We start from the raw sequence: 23,305 nt of genomic DNA, 5'->3' as shown, positions 1-23,305 counted from the left end.
TGCGATGTCACAGTTCTGGGGTAGCTGAGCCTTTGACCTGCCTCCACAGTCTGCTCAAGGAATGCCCTCTCAAGCATCAGGCCTCTAGCCAGCCCCTCTCTATGGGTGAGGACCCACATGCCTCTCCTTTTTGACTAAGGTGTGAGGATTGCAGCTTGTCCTCCACTGTGTTCACTGGAATAAGCTCCAGCTCCTGTGCTTTGCTCTCTCTCCAAGGACTGTGAGCAGTATGTGTGTGTGTGTGTGTGTGTGAGTGTGTGTGTGTGTGTGTGTGTGTGATAGAGGTGGGAATTTTGGTGATACTTGTATGATGCCAATACACACCTCAGTTTCCCTCTGTGATTGGTATTGCTATGATTATAAAGAGCAGGAGACATGAGGTGTTTTCTCACGTAGCTGTCATGGGGTGTTATGAATAGATCATTAAGGTCTGGCTGGGACCAACCTACATCGATGGAATACCTGACAGAGACAAAGGAATAATTATTACCTGTCCATGGGAGGATATCTGCTTGGCTGAGTGAAGCATACATGGACTCGTTATGCTTTTGGGAGCAGGAAGAACTGGGCTCGCAGACACAGGAAGCTCTACTGGAGCGAAGACATATGGACAGTCACAGTGAAAGGAAACCAAAGTATTTTTTACAGCAGCAGGGCTCCAGGGCATTGGCCAATATGGACTATATTGTCTTCTTTGCTTCTCTGTCCTAATCTAAGGACTTTCCAATGCTCAGTTGACTAATAAGCTCTGCTATGTTTTAAAAGTCTGCTCTGCGCATTGACTGAGGAACAGTCTCTGACCAGGAGTGTCGTTCAGCTGGACCTGCTGGCAGAGCTCACAGGTTGAAATAGGAGTGTTGAAGCCAGAGGCTCAGTCTCAGGTGCTGAAGCTACATCGCCTATCCTTGTGGAAGAATGGGACCCCTTGGAGGCCTAGTGCACTCAAGGGGCACCTCCCAAGGACTGTTTAAAAGCCAGGGCATTTCACAGTTCTTCGAGTGCTTGCTCATATCGATTCCAATTAAGTGTGCACACGCCGCGTGCACGATCGTTGGAGAAATTTTCTACCCTAGCAACACCCGGTGGGTCGGCTGTGGAGCCCCCTCGAGTGGTGCTTTCATGGCACTGAATATATACCCCAGCCAACCCGGCGCCCCCTCAGTTCCTTCTTACTGCTCCTGACGGTCGTTGGAACTGTGGAGCGCGGCATAGCTGTTCTCCACTCTCCCTAGCTTAACCTGTTAGTTCTTATAGATAGTTGTAGTTATAGTTGTAGTTATATTCTTTAAAAAGGAGCGGGACTTTAGATTCAAGCAGCTCCTGATGGAGGCGGCACTTAGCCCAGATCCTCCCTCAGCGCGCCAAGTTCCGGCATCGAGCGCCTCGGCGCGCAGCGCCCCTGCGGCACCTACCGGTACTGCACCACAAGCAGACGCAGATAAGGCCTCACGGCACTGTCCTCCCTCGGCACTGCGTCCACCACAAGCGCCTCAGCACCGTTCCCTGTCTCCGGGACATAAGAGACCCCGCAAGACACAGGAGGCCGCTGTCCTAGAGGCACCGGCTCCCCCAGCACCGGTGGTAGAGGCGGACGTGGCTCTAGAGCGCCAGAAGGTGCAGATATCTTCAACACCATTGACTCCGGCCCCGGATGTAGGGCCGTTGAGTCCGGTGCGGACTGGCTCACCGCCTCGTTCGGTTGTGGAGCCCTGTCTCCCGTCTACTCCGGAGACCTTTGCGATGGCGAAAGACTTCATCGCCCTCACGGAGCCAGCGCCATCTCAGCCCGCGGCACCGCCTGCTCTTTGGACCGCGCAATCCAGGGACAGGCCTGCCCTGGTACGCCCGCCATCTCTGAGCGTGGACTCGCGGCACCGCTTCAGGTCTCGGAGCAGGTCCCGACGCCACTCGCAGTCCCGGCACCGACCTTCACCCCGGCACCGGTCGTACTCATGGCCTAGGTCTTCTTCACGGCACCGATCTACGTCTCGGCACCGTCAGGACCATCGGTACCGATCGGAGTCTAGGCGTAGTTCTCGGCACCGGTACGAGGACCGCTCCAGTTCAAGGGGCCACTCCCGGCACCACGTCTACAGGCGGTCTTCTTCGTCTCAGTCCAGATCCGGATCTCGGCACCGACATGGCCAGCGGCACTGCTCTCGATCACGGTACCGCTCACCGGCAGCGCGCAGGGACCGCTCGCCTATGGACCGGCACCGGTCGGCACCGGACCGGACCGAGCCGATGCAGCCACGTTCAGCACCACCCTGGCCCTCGAGATCAGCGTCTCACTCATCCGACAGGGCTTCCAGATCAGCATACCCAGCTCAGGGTCAGGCAGCCGCTGAGTTGGGTCACTGGCAGGAGGGGACAGAGGACCCTGCGCAGAACCCTACGCATTGGTCTTTCTGGACCCCATGGGCATATCATCAGGCGCAAGGGGCTCCACCATCGGCCTCTCGCTCAGCACAATCCGAGCCCAGAGTCCCGGAGGCCACCATCTCCCGTCCTCCCCCAGGGGGCATGGAGGCTCCCATACCTACACCACCTCAGGCCCCAGACCTCGGGGCAGGAGATCCTCCGCATCAGGGACCCTTAGAACCAGACCCTCATTTGGATCCCTTGCCCCCGGAGGCATCCTCCTCATCTTCCCCGGATGAGGCGGTGGCGGGCACAAGAGCCTCAGGCCCACCCCCAATAGATCTTCGTGCCCACCAAGACCTATTACGTAGGGTGGCATGTAACATGGACCTCCAGGCGGAGGAGATAGTAGAGGTGCAGGACCCGGTGGTGAGCATCCTGTCGGCTGATGCCCATCCCGGGTGGCGTTACCCCTGATTTGTACGATTCAGGCTAATGTCAATACCATATGGCAAACCCCTGCCTCTATTCCACCCAGAGGGGTGGAGAGAAAGTACTTTGTCCCCTCCAAAGACCATGAATACTTATACACGCACCCTCCACCGTGTTCACTAGTTGTGTCCTCGGTGAAAGCAAGGGAGTGTCATGGCCAGCAGGCGGCAGCGACCAAATCGAAGGACGCTAAACACTTCAATTTGTTCAGGCGTAAAGTGTACTCGGCGGGGGGTCTGCAGCTCAGAGCCACGAACCAACAGGCGCTCTTGAGCCGCTACAGTTACAACTCATGGAACTCCATGGGTAAATTCAAAGAGTTGGTTCCCCAGGACTCAAGAGAGGAGTTCGGTGCCTTAGTGGAGGAAGGTAAGAAGGTGGCTAGGACCTCCTTACAAGCCTCCCTGGACATAACGGACTCGGCCGCCAGGACACTAGCATCGGGCATAGCCATGTGACGTGTCTCCTGGCTCCAGGTTTCGGACTTACCACCAGAACTGCAGCAGACCCTGCAAGATCTACCGTTCGAGGGCCAGGGATTGTTCTCGGAGAAGATGGACTCTCGATTGCAGAGCCTCAAGGACTCGAGAACCATCATGCGCTCTCTGGGGATGCATGTCCCAGGGCCCCAGCACAGGCCCTTTAGGCCCCAGCCACTAAGGTTCTACCCTCCCCCGCCTCGTCCGAGACAGGACTTTGCCAGAAGGCGGGGACGAGGTGGTAGATGGAGGTCGACCGGCCCTCAACCCGGTCAGAACCAGGGCCCTCCTAGGCCACCTTCCGGTCCTAGACAAAACTTTTGAAGGTGCGCCCGAGGACGGCGCGCCAGCCACTTCCCAGGATCCATTTCCCTCCTTTCGAGATTGCCTCTCTCGTTTCCACCGTGCTTGGTCCCTTATAACCTTGGACCGTTGGGTCCTTCGCACGGTGGAGAGGGGATACGCTCTCCAGTTTTCTTCATTTCCCCCCTCCCACCCTCCCTCCCTGTCCCTCTTCAGGGACCCTTCTCACCAGCATCTCCTTACACAGGAGGTTTTTGGCCTCCTCTCCATGGGGGCCATAGAGGAGGTTCCCCCAGAGTTAAGGGGCAGGGGGTTCTACTCCCGCTACTTCCTGATCCCCAAAGCAAAAGGGGGTCTGCGTCCCATTTTAGACTTACGGGGACTCAACAAATTCATAGTAAAGTTGAAGTTCCGCATGGTCTCCTTGGGGACCATTATCCCTTCCCTGGATCCTGGAGACTGGTTCGCCGCCCTCGACATGAAGGACGCATATTTTCATATAGCAATCTATCCCCCGCACAGGAGCTTCCTTCGATTTGTAGTAAACAATGTGCACTACCAGTTTGTCATCCTTCCCTTCGGCCTGTCCGCGGCTCCGAGAGTGTTCACCAAATGAGCAAAGGATACAGGTGTTCCCGTATCTAGATGACTGGCTGGTGCGTGGCCGCACCAGGGAGCAAGTTCAAGCTCACATCCAGATAATACTGCAAACATTTCACGAGTTAGGCATTCTACTCAACAAAGTCCACTTTGGAGCCAACCCAGAGAATAGAGTTTATCGGGGCAGTCTTAGACTCCAGACTTGCCCGAGCTCTTCTGCCAGACACTCGGTTTCACACCATCACAAGCATCATCCGAGGGCTCCAGGTCTTCCCAATTACCACAATAAGGACATGCCTCGGCCTGTTGGGACACATAGCCTCTTGTACTTACGTAACCAGGCATGCCAGACTTTGGCTTCGCCAACTTCAGGCCTGGATATCGTCAGTGTACCGCCCTTATCGACACAACCTGAACATGGTGGCCACGATTCCGAACTTGGTCTTGACCTCTCTCACCTGGTGGCTGGATCACAAGTCGGTTTGCGCAGGAGTGCCATTTCACGCCCCACAACCCTCCCTGCACCTGGTCACGGACGCTTCATCTCTAGGTTGGGGCGCTCACCTCGGGGAGCATCATACCCAGGGCCTGTGGACCGCATCCCAACTAGCTGTGTACATCAACGTTTGAGAGCTGATGGCGGTGCGCCTAGCCTGTCAGGCATTTCTCGGTCTCCTATATGGCCGTTGCGTGTCAGTCCTCACAGACAACACCACGGCCATATTCTACATCAACAAGCAAGGAGTAGCCCAGTCGTCTCTCCTATACCAAGAGGCCATTCGCCTGTGGGAGTTCTGCATTGCCCACTCGATACATCTCATGGCATCGTTCCTCCCTGGAGTCCAGAACACTCTAGCAGACTGTGTCAGCAGATCCTTCCAGACGCACGAATGGTCCATTCGCCCAGATATCATCCATTCCATCTTCCAGAGGTGGGGATTTCCCCAGGTCGACCTGTTCGCATCACGAGCCAACAGGAAATGACACATGTTCTGCTCCCTACAAGGGCGATCTCTGGGCTCCCTGTCAGACGCTTTGCTTCTAACGTGGAAAAACCAGCTGTTCTACGCTTTCCCTCCATTCCCATTGGTCCACAGGGTACTCCTCAAGCTACGCAGAGATGAGTCACATATGATTCTAGTCGCTCCAGGTTGGCTAAGACAGCACTGGTACACCACGCTTCTGGAGCTATCGGTTCAAATCCGATCACACTTCCCTTGTGCCCAGACTTGATCTCTCAGAACCACAGCCGACTCTGTCACCCCGACCTGCAATCGCTCCACCTTACAGCATGGATGCTCCATGGCTGAATCGGACAGAGCTACAATGCTCACATCCCGTGCAACAGATTCTGCTGGGAAGTAGAAAGCCCTCTAAACGGACCGCTTACTTAGCCAAGAGGAAACGGTTCTCCTGTTGGTGTGAGCAGCGGGCCATGCCCCTCTTGGAGGCGTCTATTCCTTTTATTCTCGAATATCTCCTATCCCCGAAACAGCAGGGCTTGGCGAAATCTTCAATCAGGGTTCACCTGGCCGCTATATCGGCGTTCCACCCAGGAGAACTCGCTTCCTCGGTCTTCTCTAACCCAATGGTCATCAGGTTCCTCAAGGGCTTAGACCAGATGTACCCACAGCAACGCCAACCCGTTCCGGCATGGGATCTTAACCTGGTTCTCTCCAAGCTCACAGGGCCCCCGTTCGAGCCATTGGCTACCTGCTTACTCCTGTACCTATCTTGGAAGACAGCCTTCCTTGTAGCCATCACTTCAGCAAGGCGTGTTTCTGAAATCAGGGCACTCACGTCTGAGCCTCCATACACAGTTTTCCATAAAGACAAGGTGCAGCTTCGCCCCCACCCTGCCTTTCTTCCCAAGGTAGTTTCACCTTTTCATGTGAACCAGGATATATTTCTCCTGGTCTTCCATCCTAAGCCGCAAGCCACCAGTCAAGACCAGGGTATGCATTCCTTGGACGTACGCAGGGCCCTGGCTTTCTATATTGAGCGCACGAAGCCATTTAGGAAGACGACACAACTCTTCGTTGCAGTTGCCGACCAGATGAAAGGCTTACCAGTCTCCTCACAACGTCTCTCCTCTTGGATCACGTCTTGCATTCGTGCTTGCTACGAGCTGGCCGGTGCCCCGACGCCGCGCCTCACCGCACACTCCACAAGGTCCCAAGCCTCCTCGACTGCCTTCCTGTCTCGAGTCCCAATCCAGGACATTTGTAGAACTGCGGTTTGGTCATCGGTCCACACCTTTACCACTCACTATGCGCTGGTACAGCAGTCCAGAGACGATTCTGCATTCGGATCAGCGGTTTTGCACACAGCGATGTCTCACTCCAACCCCACCGCCTAGGTAAGGCTTGGTAGTCACCTAATTGGAATCGATATGAGCAAGCACTCGAGGAAGAAAAAACAGTTACGCACCTTTGTAACTGTTGTTCTTCGAGATGTGTTGCTCATATCCATTCCAAACCCGCCCCCCTTCCCCACTGTTGGAGTAGCCGGCAAGAAGGAACTGAGGGGGCGCTGGGTCGGCTGGGGTATATATCCAGTGCCATGAAGGCGCCACTCCAGGGGGCTCCACAGCCAACCCACCGGGTGTTGCTAGGGTAGAAAATTTCTCCGATCGTGCACGCGGCACACGTACACCTAATTGGAATGGATATGAGCAACACATCTCGAAGAACAACAGTTACAAAGGTGAGTAACCGTTTTATCCTATGGATCCATGACAGTGTGCCAGTGCACTTTCTGGGGAAAAGATATAAAACAAGAAAAGGATCTAAATGTGTATTTACCATCACGCCCTCATCAATCCTCATGGGAATCCCTCATCAGTTCCAAAGTGTATTAAAACCTTCCTTAAAGGGTTACCTTTGGTTATCAGGTCATGTCAGTTTTGTTAGCGGGCTTTCCCTTCACCCTCCCACTTACCTGGTTCTTGTCACGCAGACAGCAAGCAGCAAAAGAACAGAAGTCCGAAGCGCAGAGAATGCGATGTTTGTTTGGAATATTCCAAGCAGGAATATTCTGAAGCCCTTCCCACCAGTCGGGCTTATCTCTATACGCGATAGAGTCTGTTCCCCAGTGTTCCCTTCCCAGCTCTGATGCCGCAGAGTCTTGTGTGTGTCCCCATTCCCTGTTCCCTTTCCCCCCTTAACAAACATGATTCCAATTTCTCTTCCCCCTCCTGTTTGACCCTGTTTATATAATAATATTCTCAACTATACATTAACCAGTCATTGTACTGAAATTTAACTAACCAATTCTAACATATTGTAACATAATTTTCTAACCAATTATATCCCAGTACCCTAATTAACTTACACCTAGCAAAATTAATTATACAGCAGACAGAAACAATTAGAGAACCAGACTGATTGACAATGTAAAAGTAGGGGCCATAAAGATAAAACTATATGGAAATGAGGGTTTCACAAACACAACCATTGATAAGTGATTTCTTGCCAGACAGGATGCTATCAAACTAAGTTTTCTTTAACCATCTTAAGGTCTGTTTCTTTATCAGGTGGTGATGGGCACTATTGGGACAGGATTGTCTTCCTAACAGCCCAATAGCCCCTTATTTCAGTGTGACTGGTTTGGGACGTGAGGATGTGACCCTACGCTTCCCAGCTTATGGCTGCCCCTGCTGCTTAGCCAAAGGCCTTAGCCTGAGAACAAGGCCTCAGACTCTCCTAATGAGACAAGGCCCAGACACAGGCGGACTGTGATTTTGATTCTTTGTTTTTATATCTCTGTAACTAGCTAAGTGATAAAAATATACCTAAGTTCTTAAAGTATAGGCTTTACAGGCAGGCCTGAATATCTCTATTCTAACAGTGGGTTCTACCCCTTCCCCCATTCTGTGTCCGTCTTGTCTATTTAGATTGTAAATTCTTCAGGGCATGGGCCATCTACTATTCTGGGTTTGTAATTTGCCTGGCACCATGGGGACCCGCTTTAGTTGGTCCTGAGGTACTAAGGTAATGTATATGATTTATTATTATAATAACTCTCCTGCCACTTTGAGCCAAGGAAGATGGCTTTGGGATGTTACTGCTTAAAAATGAGCTGGGTTAAAACCATGGAATATGCTTTGTGCCAAGTATCCCATAAATTCCACTGACCTCCCTTGTTTTCTTTGCCTGGAGTAGGGTTTCCAGTTTCCAAACCTGATGTGATCTCACAGCTGGAACAAGGGGAAGAGCCGTGGATCCTGGACTTCCAGGGCTCTGAGAAAGAAGAGCTCCCCAGAGGTGAGAAATTGGTTAAACCAACTCAACAACTGTTTGGGAATGCAGGCAACATTTGGGATGCCCTACAAAGACCCTGTGAGCTCTCCAAGTTTAGGATTGTTCCCTGCAGATGTGGAATCATTATGGCAGATGTCACTCATGGCTTCCCTCCTATTCTGACTGACAACTGGCAGCAGATCCCTCCCCAATCTCACTTTTCCCTGAGTGTTCTGGTGAGATGTGGACCAAAACTGATCCCTTCCTCTCTCCCACACATATTTTCGGTTGTTCATCCCTTTTTTCATTCCTCTCTCTCTGAGATTTGCTTTCTTTCTGGTATAGGGAGTGACCTGTGTCTGGATTATCTGTCTCCCATTCAGGTGATGGGATGGTGAGTGAGAATGAGGAGAAACCCCAGCAGGAAGATGCTGAGCAAGTAGAACCACATGGAACAATTTCAGGAAGATCCAAAGGGAATGTTTCCGGGAGTTGTGCACTCCGAGAAAAAGCAAAAGCCTGTGAGACTCAGGAGAGGCCAGAGGAAAACTTCAGTAGCCACTCAAACCTTATAACCCGCGACAGAATCAATTTGGAAGAGACACGCTACACATGCCATGAGTGCGGGAAAAGCTTCAATGGGAACGCTGCCCTTATCACACATCAAACAATCTACACGGGTGAGAAAGCTTATGGATGCTCTGAGTGTGGGAAACGCTTCATTGATAGTTCAACCCTCACCTCACATCAGCGAATCCACACAGGAGAAGCGCCCCACATATGCTCTGAGTGCGGGAAACGCTTCAGTCGGAGCTCACACCTTATCAGACATCAGAGAATCCACACAGGAGAGACGCCCTACATGTGCTCTGAGTGCGGGAAAAGCTTCAGTCGGAGCTCACACCTTATCTCACATATGAGAATCCACACAGGTGAGAAACCGTATGGATGCTCTGAGTGCGGGAAAAGCTTCAGTCAGAGCTCACACCTTATCACACATCAGAGAATCCACACAGGCGACACGCCCTACACATGCTCTGAGTGCGGGAAAAGCTTCAGTCAGAGCTCTGCCCTGAGCGCACACAGGAGAATCCACACAGGAGAGACGCCCTACACATGCTCCGAGTGCGGGAAAAGCTTCAGGCGGAGCTCACACCTTATCACACATAGGAGAATCCACACAGGTGAGAAACCATATGGATGCTCTGAGTGCGGGAAAAGCTTCAATCAGAGCTCTGCCCTGAGCGCACATAGGAGAATCCACACCAGTGAAAAACCATATGGATGCTCTGAGTGCGGGAAAAGCTTCAATCAGAGCTCTGCCCTGAGCGCACATAGGAGAATCCACACCAGTGAAAAACCATATGGATGCTCTGAGTGCGGGAAAAGCTTCAATCAGAGCTTTGTCCTGAGTGTACACAGGAGAATCCACACAGGAGAGAGGCCCTACACATGCTCTGAGTGCAGTAAAAGCTTCAGTCAGAGCTCAAACCTTTTCAGACATCAGAGAATCCACACAGGAGAGAGGCCGTACACGTGCTCTGAGTGCGGGAAAAGCTTCAATGGGAGCTCACACCTTATCAGACATCAGAGAATCCACACAGGAGAGAGGCCCTACACATGCTCCGAGTGTGGGAAAAACTTCAGTCGGAGCTCACACCTTATCACACATCAGAGAATCCACATGGGCAAGAACTGTAATAAATCCCTTGACTAGGGCTGGCCAAAGATTTAAAAAAAAAAAAATCACATATGCTAATTCCCACATAATGATTTTTGCACCATATTCACCGTGGTTTCTCAGCTCCACCAGATGAGTTGCCTGGTTCTGCCTTTTGCTGCTCACCTTCTTTGGGGTCAGTCTGTGATCTTTTCTATCAACTCATTTCCTTTTGAGTCGTAGGAGTGTGTGTCCCTCCAGCCAGGAACGTTCCTGAGCTCCAGATGGGGGAGAGAGGTTTGATCCCAACAAGCTGAAGCAAAAACTACCTGTGCCTTACATCCACTAGGACTGTAAATGGCGTTGGCTGCTCAAGTTAGTGATCTTGATGTAAAAAGACAATTCTAGTTGTAGAGCAGATTCCGCCCAGGTGCAGTGGTTGGCATTAGGTTCCCCGTTGTCCTGACCTAAACAAACCTTGAGCATCACGGTTATACTGTTCCCCCATTTCAAAGCAATTGTTAGTCATCAAGTTCCCCCTTCGGGAATAAATTGTTTAATTCCCAGTTGCTCGGATGTTGCTTCAGGTTGTGCTCCAGAGCAGATATTTTTACTACCGTTTTCTTCACTTAAAATATATTGAACTATAACAAAGAGCAGGAACACGGCAGGGATAGGGAAAAATGTTATTTCACCCTCTGTAACAACAGAAGAAGATCGGGTAAGTCAGAGGGATTCCCTTATTCCCCATCACCATCCCAATCCCCCTGTTGTTCAGTTGGTTAGGTCAATAGTTTTTCTAAAGGGCTGGGAAGAGGATTCCCTAGTAAATGACTTGGAACTAAGCAAAATACCCATGCATTGGGCTCCCAAAGCAGTTGTGGCACGGGCTCTGCAGGAGGTCGCTCCTGAAGATATCTCCTTCCTAATCAGCTGCACGTTGCCTATTATTTGGGAAAGGCAATCCCTATCTAGGTAAAGATGGGGAAAATGGAAGGGACATTTCTCTTCAGCTCACCCCTGGGAGATGCTGCAAATGTGTAGAAAATGAAATCCATGTTGAATGTGATATAGCTGCAGAAAGATACCTATTTTTAATAGGCACCTGACATTTGGTGTTTTACGGGTATTCTAAGCAGCACCTGAATTTAGTCCCTAATTTAAATCTGTGCCACCAGATTAAAGAAATAAAAGGGCATATTTGGGGGCGTTATACCTCACTATCGCTACTGATATGTTGTGTGGTTGGTGAAGTATTCTACGCCAGGAAAGTCTAAAATTACTCCAAGTAAGGTTAAAGATTTGACAAGAACTAAGGTAGAAATTGCAGGTACTGGTGGTTGATTTTCACCCCAGAGATGGTAGCTATGGTGACCTGTGGCCCAGGTAAACTATTTTTAGAACCCTGCTCCCTTGTTTAGTGGCATTGGTCACACACCTGAAGGATACCATGATTAAACTGGGCACAACTGTCTTTTACCATTTGGATCCAAAGTTTCATTAATCACAGAGAAAAACAGCTGATTCCTTCAGAGACATTCTATGCCTCTGGGTCCGAATATGGCTGCCTTGTTGGACAAGAAGATGCTGGGCAAATGATGGTAGCCAATGAGGGAATGTATCAGATTCCAAGTTCAGACTGCAGGATACGTGAATGCTGAGTTCATAGTCTGTTGTTTGGTCTCTTAGATTTGCTATTAAGTCTAATGCATTTGTATCAGTTCTCCTCCTTCTGCTACTTTGAAAGATTAGAAAGTGTGAAAATAGAGCACAGGTGGTTTTTCTCATGATGCAGCCTTCCCATGTAGCGCGAGACCCCCTTGTCACGGAGTATTGGGGGACTCAGGGCCCTGCACCCCCGGCTTCCTGCGATTCACCATGACTCTCAGCCATCCAGTAAAGCAGAAGGTTTATTTGGATGACAGGAATACAGTCCAAGACAGGTCTTGCAGGCACAGACAACAGGACCCCCTCAGTTAAGTCCAGCTTGGGGTCCCAGGGCATTCCAGCCCACCCCCCTTGGGGGGGGGGTGTCAGAGCCATCTCTGTCTCCCAGCCATCTCTCCAGCTCGCTTCCAGCACTCTGCCCTCAGCGACCCCTCCCACAGCCTTTGTTCAGTTTCCCGGGCTCAGGAGTCACCTGGCCTTCAACCCCTTCCTGGGTTCTCATGTTACACACTCAGGTATGCGCCCTCGGGCAGATCCCATCCTCCAATGCAGACTATCCCAGCCCCACTCCCCTGTCAGCATTCACAGACCACAGTGAGAACAGGCCCAGTTCGTCACACCCCTTTCACCCACACTTCTGGGAGAAGACCCAGGGAGAAATGAACTAACAGAAATGGAAGGCTCCTAGGTTATTGTAGAATGTGACTTCACACAAAGCTCACTGGGTGGAAATGGGAATTAAGAGAAAACTGCCCTATCAGTTTATATTTTGTAATCGTTAAATGAGTTGTTACCAGCGACAATGAAATTAAACATGAAGTTAATTAGTGTCACGGAAGAGGCTGATGATGTGATAACTTTCAGTGTTACAATATAATTCAGGTTTTCTTCCAGTTCTCTCCCTGCCCCCTCCTACTATGTAGGAAATGGAGGCTAATCCTGAAATTAAAACCTCACTCCAGAGGAATTAGAGTAGGGGGATATGTGAGAGAAATAGCATGTAGGAGAATAGAGACGCAGTATAGACTGTAATTATTTCTATTTCAAATTGAATTTATTTTGATCAATTTTAAATCTTCTGTTAAGAGGAAAATTACTTGAGACAAGATTTGGAAACTTTTATCCAATTAGAAGGTAACAGCCACAGAGTTCTCCAGGTCTCTTGTTTGCAAAGCAAAGATGTCACATGAGGCAGGAGATGTCCAAATCTAAAATGGTGATGGATGTGTGATGGTAGCTTTTCTGGGTTGGTTTTTAGGGGGTTGGGTTTTTAATGTAATTTTTGTTTTGTTTTTGCAACCAGTTATTTTTATAGGTGCTGAGGCCCCTTTTCCTTTTGAGCACACCCTCAGGCCTGGCTCTGGAAACCTCCCCAAAACTGGCCTTGTGTTTCTTTCATTGGGACACATCTGTATCAAAGGAGTGGTTCACACCTGATTTGTCCTGAGACCTCGGGGGAGGGGTAGTAAGATAGCATAAGGAGGAATCAACAACAATAAAGTTAAAGGTAAGGGTGAAAGACCCTCACCTTGCAGGTCAATAAGCCTGTTCTGTTCGTTACTTCTGACGCCTCTGGCACTGGTCGCTCTCAGGCAGCACACTCGGCTAGATGGATGATTGTGGCTTTCCTCATCTGAAAGCTCTGCAGCCACTGTTTGTCATTCCAGATGTGCATGACGGTGTGATCCCACCACTCAGTGCTTGTTTGTCGAGCCCAAAAGCAGCGTTCCACTGTGGTCAGCACCTCCATGAATGCCATGAGCAATCTCCTGTCGTAGCTACTACGTGTGGCAAGATCAATGTTGAACTCCTCTTGCCTTTGTAGTTTAAGGAATAACTCCACTGCCACTCATGACATGTAGCATATTCGTCAACAGTGCGGGATCCATTCCTGTAGTACGAAGAGGCAGAATGCGCAGTACACCAACCATTGAAAGATGGCGTCAAATGCTGATGGAGGTGCAGGGATTGCTGGGATGTGAAGCAATGCCTCATGGGACATTGGGACAGGACTCAGGATGTCCCGTGACCCCCTCTGCCTTCTCACAACTCTTAGCAGCAGAAGAGGAAGCGATGCACGGTGGGGTGAACACCGCTGCAAGTGCCGCAAGTGTGAACACGCTATTGCACAGGCAGCTGACAGTGTGAACACACAATAGCGATTTCCCTTCACCGCTCTGTGAGCGGCACTGAACTCCCAGTGCTGTAACTCTGCCAGTGTAGACATAGCCTCAGACAGACTGACTGCCAGGATCCTGGGACTGATCCCTCTAGGGAATGAAGTACAATGTCAACAAAACCCTGTGAGTCTAAAGTGCTGGACCATCTATGCCATTCGCTGGTTCCTAAACTGCAGCTACAGTTCCTACTCCAGGTGAATCCAAAGACTGAGAGGTGCAGAGATCCAACCCCTTATCATCTTAGAAATGCTTTATTCCTTTTTCTATTCTGTGTCTGTTTCTTTTTATGAACTTGGAGACCTCCCAGCCTTTCTGTTACATTGGGGTGTAATAGTGCGTCTCTCTCTCTCTCTCTCTCTCTCTCTCTGTGTGTGTGTGAAATCGACAAAGGAAAGATGCTAGGAAGAATAGTTCCCCAAAGCTTAATAGCTTTAAAACTCTGCCCTATGAAATGACTGAATGCATGCTCCTCACCTATGGAAGCATTGCATGGCATTGAGCTGTAAGATATGTATTGTTCAGCGAGAGCTCTTTGAACTTCTTTTACTAATGTCTCTCTAAGGTTTGTATGTGTTCTGGGGCAAGAGGGCGAGGAGAAGTGTTAGCTGCACAATAGTGACATCTAAGGAGAAAACTGTAATTGGCTTTGAGGTTGTAGGCTAAATGTAAGTAATAATTTGGTTTTGATGTTGATATATTCAGCTGGCTAAATCTGGGTTGCACTGCCTGGGTAAAAACCTGATTGGGGTTTCAGCATCACTAAATATGCAGCTGCCTTTTTCGGTTGCTCTTTTAGGGTTTATAAGGGTTGATTTTCTGCTGTACTAATCTGATGGTTTGTCTAAATTGATGACTTGATTCCACTGCAATATCGTTAACTCGTTGAGTTACTGATTTGACCTGAACTTTATCATTGTATTGTTTAACCCTTAGCTGAGTGGTGTCTATAGCAGTGGTTCCCAAACTTTAACAGCCCGCCAACCCCTTTCTCTAAATTGTGAAATCTCATGAATCCCCTCCTAAAAATGAATATTTCCAGGGTTTTAAATTTAAATTTCCTCAGTGTGATGGATGTGCTTGCTTTGCTCTGCATAGCTCTTTGAAGTCTGGAACCTTTGGAGAAAGATAAAGTTTCAGGTCTGGTTTGGCATCAAGTCTGTTTCTGAATTTCGTTTTCAGATGTGCATACGAGGAAAAGGCTTTCTCGCATAAGTATGTTGTTGAAAATGGTAACAAAACTGCAGCAGCTTTTTCTGCCAGAAGGGGGTACTCGTTTCTTAAACTCAGCCAAAAGTTGATCAATGACAGATTTCTGAAACTCCTTTTCAGTTTGTAATCACAGGAGATCTCAATCATTTTCTCTTTTTCCTCAGTGTTCAATATCTGTGTTGAGAAAGTGGTATCATCAAAAGGGTTGCGAATCCAGTCATTATCGCTGATATAGCTGGAAAGTAATCCCTGAAAGTTGTGCAAAGTCCTTTTAGGTGTGCAGTTATATTGGTTTTAGTGCACTGATCCAACTGAAGTTTATGTTCTGCCAGGAAGTCTTGAAGATTACTGAAACACTGGAGACAGACATTATTTTCCATATAGCTAGCAAGGTGGAAAGGGTGGCTGTTGAAAAAAAGTAGGATTTCCGTTTTAAGCTCAAACAAGCGCACCAGGATTTTGCCCCGTGAGAGCCATCTAACTTCAGTATGGGTCAACAGACAATGGTGTATACTACCCATTTCTTCACAAAGTACGTGAAATATTCTGGAATTTGTTGACCGTGGTTTTATGAAATTCACCATTTTCACTTCATTGTCCAGCACTTCCTTCAGTCCCTCAGGCATTGTGTTTTGTTGCGAGGGCTTGTCTATGGATGCTGTAATGAGTCCAAGAGACTTTTGATGCAACGTTTTTTGTTCGAGCTACAAATCCAGGATACTTCCCCGTCATTGATGTGGCCCCATCAGTGCAAATGCCTCAGCAACAAGACCAATCTATTTCATTTCTTGAAAATATGCATTAGTCAGATTGAAGATATCTTCTCCAGTTGTACATTCTTCCAATGCTCGGAAAAACAACAAGTCTTCTTCAACCAGACCTTCATTCACATAACGTACAAACAGTAGCAAAATAGCTTGATTAGCTTCATCACTTGATTCATCTAACTGTCTAGAATAATATGTACTATTTTTCACTCTCTGTACAATTATGGTCTCTACATTATTTGCATGTCATTAATTCTTCGTGACAATGTATTATTGGACAAAGGTACCATGTCAATCCTTTTTGCAGCCTTTTCTCCAAGCATGCAATGAACTACGTCTTTTATACATGGACCAATCAAGCTCTCTGCTACGGTATGGGCTTTTGATGCTTTTGCTACTCGGTAGCTCATGCGGTATGATGCTTCAAGTGCATTTTTAATTATCAGTACTTGCTTTGGATATAAAACTGGTAATGTCACTTTTCCTCTCAGCTAATTTTCGCTTGAAAAAATCAACAGGCTTGTCGAGTTGTGCAGGATGCCTAGTTTCTAAATGGCGCCGAAGTAGAGAAGGTTTGAGGCTGCTGTTTGCTAGAACATCACCATAAATCACACACAGTGGTTTTGGACATTCTTGATCACCAATGCATGTAAAGCCATCTTTTATATAATCATCATCATATTTTCTTTTCTTTGTAAGTGACTTTCCAGGACCATCATGATCATTAGACGTAGATTTTCCACAGTGTGGACTTGAGGAAACACTAGCTGATTCTTGCGTCTTTACACTTTCCTTTTTCAGCCACTTATCCATTGAACTTATGTACAAAAGTTCTAATAAAAACAACACAGAGAGACTGCTAACAACCAACAAACTAGAAAATGAGAAGATTCACTCAAGTCTCACTGAAGCAAAACAGCACTCCAGAGAGAATGACAATTACAGAGGCAACTTAACACTGCTACACTGGCTACAACGTGCTTCCGGCTGGTTTGGCTCCCAAACAGCTTTTCTTCCACCACGAGGTTTCTCCCTAGGAGGGTGTCCTGCAAGGGACAAATTACCTGGGATCACCCCCCACGTACAGCACTGCTCCTGCTCACTCAGTCCTCCATGCCAGCTTCCCCTGTCTGACAAGGACAGGAGTCCGAGCTGCCACCTTCAGGTCTGGGGGTCTCAGCTGCCACCCTGTCCACCACAGGGCTCAGGCTACTGGCCCCGCACCAGGGCCTGGGCTGCCAGATCCACTCTCCCTGGGGCTCTTGCTGCTGGACCCCATTGATCGGCCCGGTCAACTGAGCTCCACTGAGTTTGTGCTGCAGGTCCCGCTGACCTCTGGGACTCAGGCTGCTGGCCCCAGCTGTCTGGCCCCACTCTCCCTTGGGCTTGGGGCTGCCAGCCCTTCCGGAGCGCTGGGGTTCGGGCTGCCGGCTCTCCTGCTGACGGAGGCAGGGCTCGGGCTGCCAGCCCCAACTGCATGGCCCTGGTCTCCCTGAGGCTCTGGTTGTCTGCCCTGCAACCGTGTCCCACCTGCTCCCTCCAATGTCGGGGTCCTCTGGCCACAATTAATGATTTTATTTCTTGTGAACCCCCTGTAACCTTCTGCGAACCCCAGTTTGGGAACCACTGGTATACAGTAATTTAGCCTTAGTGATGTGTGCTCTTGGATTTATTTGTTCGTGTTAATAAAACATGTAACTGGGCTATTGAGTCATTTCTTTCAATAAGCAACAGGGGCTGGAACTTTTATTTGTATATTTCCCTTTAATTCAATCACCATTTTCTTCATTTCATACTCTGCTAAGTTAAGGAATGTGGAGCACCAGAAACTGACACAAGCCTTTTGCTGCCCCATTCTGTGTCCATCCAGCAGGAGTAGAGAACAAACCCCTCCTGGGGCAGGGATTGTCACACTGGACTGTAAATACAGATGCATGTTCCCAAGCTTTGCTGTCTATCTCAAATCCTGGCATAAGGCTGACACCTACAGCTGCTTGTAATCACGCCTGGCAGGAAGGAGACCCCTATGTGTATTCCCTGGGGAGACAGGGGGATCTGGGAGACCCTGGACTCTGGGGGATATTTACCCAGAGCTCAGGTGCAATCTATTCAGGGGTGATGCTGGAGAAAAGAGCTGGGCACTGCTTTCCCCACATTTCTCCTTATCCCCTTTCGGTCTCTCTCTCCTCTTTCCCTTTCTTCCCCCTCTGCTCACCCTCTGGCAGGGAGGCTTGGTTACTTCCCTGCTCCCAAGGGCGCTCACTCTCGTGTGCTAATAGGAGCGAGACCCTGGGTGTGGGACAGTCCCTTCAGCAGCTCTGGGACACAGAGGCAGGAGGAGGAGCAGAGATGGGGGTGCTGTAGGAGACTTGATTCAGTGATACTGGAGCATAAGCTTTCATGGGTGAATACTCAGTTCGTCAGATGATGAAGTGGGCATTCACCCACAAAAGCTTATGCTGCAATCCGTCTGTTAGTCTATAAGGTGCCACAGGACTGTCTGCCACTTTTTACAGATCCAGACTAACTCGGCTATCCCCTGATACTTCATTCAGTGAAATCCTTTACAGAACCAAAGAATCCCTTATCAGTACATCTGGCTGCATAAAGTCTCCTAGCAGTTCACCAATTTGTCTTATCTGCTGCTGGGATTCCCTGAATTACTTTTATCACTTCGTCATTTAGCTTTGTTATTGTGCAGATGCAGGTCATTGTGCTATTTAATTTATATTTTACCAACAAGTCCTCCTTGAAAATATGCAGCAGTAAGTACTTGCTAGTTTTAGCAGCGACATCTGTGTTTCTAGTATTGCACTTGCTCTGGTTTTTTTACTGTGATTTCTAATTTGAATTTTTAATTCTAACTTTCTCTTCTTATTTTTAGAGCAGAAGGTCATTGCTTGTGTGTAGAATTTGATTCGCAAATATTCAGTAAAGACGGTATACCCTCTCATGTAACATCCTTATCAAAGGCAAAAATCTATTGTAATTTTTGCTGAACATTAGAACTGCTGTAGTGGGTCAGACGAATAGTCCATCTAGTACAGGATCCTGTCTTCTGACAGCGGCCAGTGCCAGGTGCTTCTGAGGGAATGAACGCAACAGGCAATCACTGAGTGACCCATCCTGGCAGTCAGAGGTTTAGGGACACCCAGAGCATGGGGATGTGTTCCTGGTTCTCTTGGCTAATACCTGATGCACCTAGCCTGCGGAACTGATCTAATGCTTTGTTAAACCCATTTATAGTTTTGTCCTTCAAAACATAATGAGCACACATCTACAACCCCAAGAGGGCTGGACATCCCCAAGAATTCTAAAAACATGAGTTATACACCCTGAGGTCAAGAAACTTGAATTAATACATGATATTTTGGTCTTATGTGCCTCTTTAAGCCTGAGCCTTTAGAGCTTTGAGGAGGGGGTTTGACTAGATGAGCTCCTGAGATCCCTTCCAACCCTGATATTCTATGATATATTCTATGGTGCCATAAGGCCACTTCCAGAAAAGCTGGAGCTAAACACCTGAATGAAACTTGGTCTACCCTCATACTTCTCCTGTTACCTCTCCCAAATATTTCACATACCTTAGGCCATATCTACACTACAAGCCTATGTTAACTCAAGTTATGTCAACCTAGACTCGCTAGGGGTACTGTGTCAATTCTGTTACTGATTTGTGCTCTTGTAATAAATCTGTAATGGGGATAAATTACACCAGCATAGAAGTATATTGAATGCGAATCCTATGGAAATTAAAAATTTAAATTATCCTCCACGTGTCCCACTAAAATGAATCCAACCCTCTGGTCACTTGGGCAAAATTATCAGTGTCAGGATGCTACATTGTGAGCACATTAAATGAAGCTGCAAAATAAATGAGGTTTAAATGACCTCACTTTATTTTTTACAATCCTATATTGAGAGGCAATTGATTTTATATATAAACTAGGCAGGGTCGTTTGGAAGCCGAAGACTTTATCCTTCCATCCCCCACCATTGTCAAGTTTTAGCAAATTAGGACAAGTCATCAAATAAGAAGAAGCGTAGGTATCAGTAACTGCTACTGGTATCCATTCGCTATCTCTGTACCAGAAGATGGGAAAGGCGAGAAGTACCAAATTGGGACAAGTTAGCAAATACGAACAACCATAGGTATCAGTAGCTGCTACTGGTAGCAGATTACATCAGATGGCAGTTTTTTACAATCTCTTACATATGAGTAACTGCTACAGGTAGCAAATTCCTACAGGTAACAGTTTCTCGCATTACACCGGCACAGCTCTGCTCCCTGGCTCTTCTTGGGCTCCTGCTGTCTCCTTATCTCGGCTCCACTCTGCCCCAGGTCGCTCCAGCTTACACAGAGGATGGGACCCCCTGGCCTGGTGACTCCCTCATGAGACTGCCTGCCCGGTCTGTCAGGGTGAGCTGGAGCTTTGGCCTCTCCCCATTGCCCCTGGGGACGGTCAGTTTCAAGGTCCTGATTTCCCATTGACCTTTCCCCTTCGTTTTGGTACTGGGAACTAGCCAACCAAAAAACCCCACTAAGTTTTGGTAAGGGGCCAACAATCCCCTTACACAAGCCAGCCCCGTGAGGGTCACAGATGTCCAGAGAAAACAGCACAAGCTGGTTCCATGGTGTAACGGTCAGCACTGAGGACTCTGAATCCTGCAATCCGAATATCAGTGGGACCTCGTCTTTGTGTGCAGCAAAGCCCTGGCACTCAAAGTGCTCACCTTCCCTGGCTCCAGTTGTGAAAGATCGAGTCTTTTCCCTCCTTCTGGGTGACTCACGTCCTGGAGCCAGGTCTTCAGTCGGGATGGCCTCAGTGGGTTGGGCCTCTGAAACTTGCCACCTTGGCTACCGATGCCGGCAGTCCTGCGGTTTCAGCGGATGGTTGGGATTCTCGCTGCTTCACCTGATGCCCACACATTTGGCCCTTGTGCTTGCTGCCACACTTTTCCTCCTGCCCAAATGGTGCTTAAAGAAAGGAGTGTCAGGACCAGGCTTCATAGTCAGGGATAGGGTGGAGGGAGGAAGAGTCCTAGGCGGGAGCCCAGCAGACCTTTCCTCTGGGCACCTAGAGCTCAGGCGGCTGGTGCTGACAGCTCCAAGGGAAGGCTTAAAAGCCACAGAGGAACCAAGGGCGAGGAGGACCAAGCCTATGCATGGCCAGCTGACAGCCACAAAGACACCCGGCCAGCCTGCTCCCTGGCATGCCAAACACTCACTGAAGGCCACCTGCAGACCAGCATGTGGGGCAGCTGCTGATGCACTGTGGCCAACATCAGAATGTTCTAGGAGAGCAGGGCCAGCCCCCCGGTGGGTCCTCTTACCGTTCCCACTCAAGGTGCTCACTTTTGCAGTGGGGCAGGAGATTTTTCCCCAAGAGGCTTTTCCCTAGCTGGCGAGAAGCAGCGAATCACCCAGGCTCCATTTAGCAAGCCCCCCCTCAAGCACAGGGACAGGTGCACATTTGGAAGAGGGAAACTGCTCTACACGCTAGCCCAGGCAGCCACCCATTTTCTTTCGCAAGTCAGGAATGGCAAAGGCCAGACTGGAAGACCTGGGGCTCACGCCCCAGCCTTTGTGATGTCCTACCCCCAACTCCTTCCCAGGGCTCTAGCTGAAGCCAGAGCATTGGCCTGAGCGCCCAAGAAGAGAGCAGGACTTTCAGTGCAAAGGGAAAACTGCACAAGCACAACTGCAAAGGGACCCAAACTCTCAATTGCCTTATCCAAAGTCAGGCACCTTATCCATTAGGCCACACGAGAAAATTCTCTCCAAGCACTTCTTTAGTGGACACTGCGTTTCTCAGGTCATCTACTGAGGGGACGGAGACACTCTGGGCACAAGAAGTTGAGTTCCCAGTGAAATGTGAGACTTAATTCTATTGAGACAGGTGCAGGACTTTGGCAGGGAGACTCAGGCATGGGGAATCGGGGTGCAGCGGAAGGGCCAGCTGTCTAGGTATGGAGATTTAGTCGCACTGAGGCCCAGGAGGGAAGAGAAGGAGGAACCCTGCTGATGGGAAGTGGCTGTGGAGAAAAAGAGGAAGGGTTCCTGGGACTTTCCCCCCTCTCTTTTACCTGACTGCTTGCTGTTGTGGTGGAGGGGGGCAGATGCTCCCAGGAAGCCTGTTTTGTTAGTTCCCTCTGGGGCACCTGGCACTGGCCACTGTCAGAGGACAGGATACTGGGCTAGATGGACCATTGCTCTGACCCAGTCTGGAAGTTCTTACGGGGTTTGCCAAAGTCACCTATGGATCTTCTCTTTGTGTCTCTGAATGCTCTATGGGGCTGCATAAGCTGCAGCAAGTTTCTGGTCTTGGGTTTGAGCTTGAGAAAAAGGGATTATAGGCGAGGCAGGGATCAAAGGGTCTCACGCCTGACAGCCAGCAGACGTGCAGGCCACGGGCAACGAGCCCAGCACAACTGGTAAATGTGGTGCATGAATGAGTCCAAACTAGAAGGTTTCTTGTTGGCCTCAAAAGGTCGTTGCTCAAAGGGAGCCGTCTGGTGTGATGAAAAGAGTGACCCACGTATGGACTCGACTAGCTTGGGGAGTCCTTGCACTGGCGGGGATGGGGGGTTAATATGTGGTTGGGAGAATTCCGCATCCATAAATCTCACCCCTGGGTTTGTAATGTTAGACTGCAGCAAACAAGTCCCTCTATGTGTGAAGGGAGGGGCTGTGAGGGGAGAGCTATGGAGTGTCTCTGTGAGGGGAGGGGCTATGAGGATATAGTCACCTCCAGGCAGCAGGAGCCCCCTGACACGGGAGTTGAACTGCCCCCTTCCCCCACAGGTGCTTTGGGGGGCCCTAGGGCCCAGCATGGAGCTGCTGTCCCTGCAGGGTCCCTGGGAGTCACAAAGGGGTGACATGAGGTTACTGCCCTGTCTGTCCTGGAGTGGGGGACTGGAGCCCCCAGAACAGCACAGGGGCCCCCACAAAGTTAAGTTGCTTCAAATTCATCTCCTGGCAGTCAGGCTCGGATTTCAGCTTTCTGCACCGAGCCCCAGCGAGTCTAGCGCCGGCCCTGCTTTCTGGGTTATTTTCGTGGTTCCCCCCAAAACCTGCTCACTGCCCCCTCAACTGGGGACCCCTGGCTGAGAACCATCGCCTGGGAACTCTGTTTAGCAGGAGGGAGCAAAGCTGCTGCCTTTCCTGATGGCTGAACACAGGCCCTGGGAGTGGGATATCCAGGCACTGCCAGTGACACCAGAAGAGCTCCCCGAGCAGCTGCCTGGCCTCAGGGACGGTCTGAGACTGCAGGGCCCCCGGGGGGCAATGAAGCAGCTGGGTCAGGCTGGGCACCTTGATTCCCAGAGAACGGCCCTGGCTCCC

At 49.5% G+C, this 23,305-nt stretch overlaps 1 protein-coding gene across 13 annotated transcripts in view; it reads left to right on the top strand.

Moving 5' to 3' along the window:
• The window catches only part of LOC103307271 (zinc finger protein OZF-like), a 95,144-nt gene that overhangs the window by 41,064 nt on the left and 30,775 nt on the right, over positions 1 to 23,305 (top strand). For 10 of the 13 annotated variants that reach the window (XM_065569367.1, XM_065569365.1, XM_065569369.1 and 7 more), the window contains 2 exons: positions 8,399 to 8,500; positions 8,860 to 9,408. In XM_065569367.1, coding sequence (XP_065425439.1) covers positions 8,399 to 8,500; positions 8,860 to 9,408 — 651 coding nt within the window. Of the gene's footprint in view, positions 1 to 8,398; positions 8,501 to 8,821; positions 17,664 to 23,305 lie in introns of those variants that run through there. The other 3 variants (XM_065569372.1, XM_065569375.1, XM_065569377.1) reach the window with 2 other exon arrangements.

Source organism: Chrysemys picta, chromosome 16 (genome assembly GCF_011386835.1).
Source record: "Chrysemys picta bellii isolate R12L10 chromosome 16, ASM1138683v2, whole genome shotgun sequence".
Lineage (NCBI taxonomy): Eukaryota > Metazoa > Chordata > Testudines > Emydidae > Chrysemys > Chrysemys picta.
This window is presented reverse-complemented; position numbering and strand designations above follow the sequence as displayed.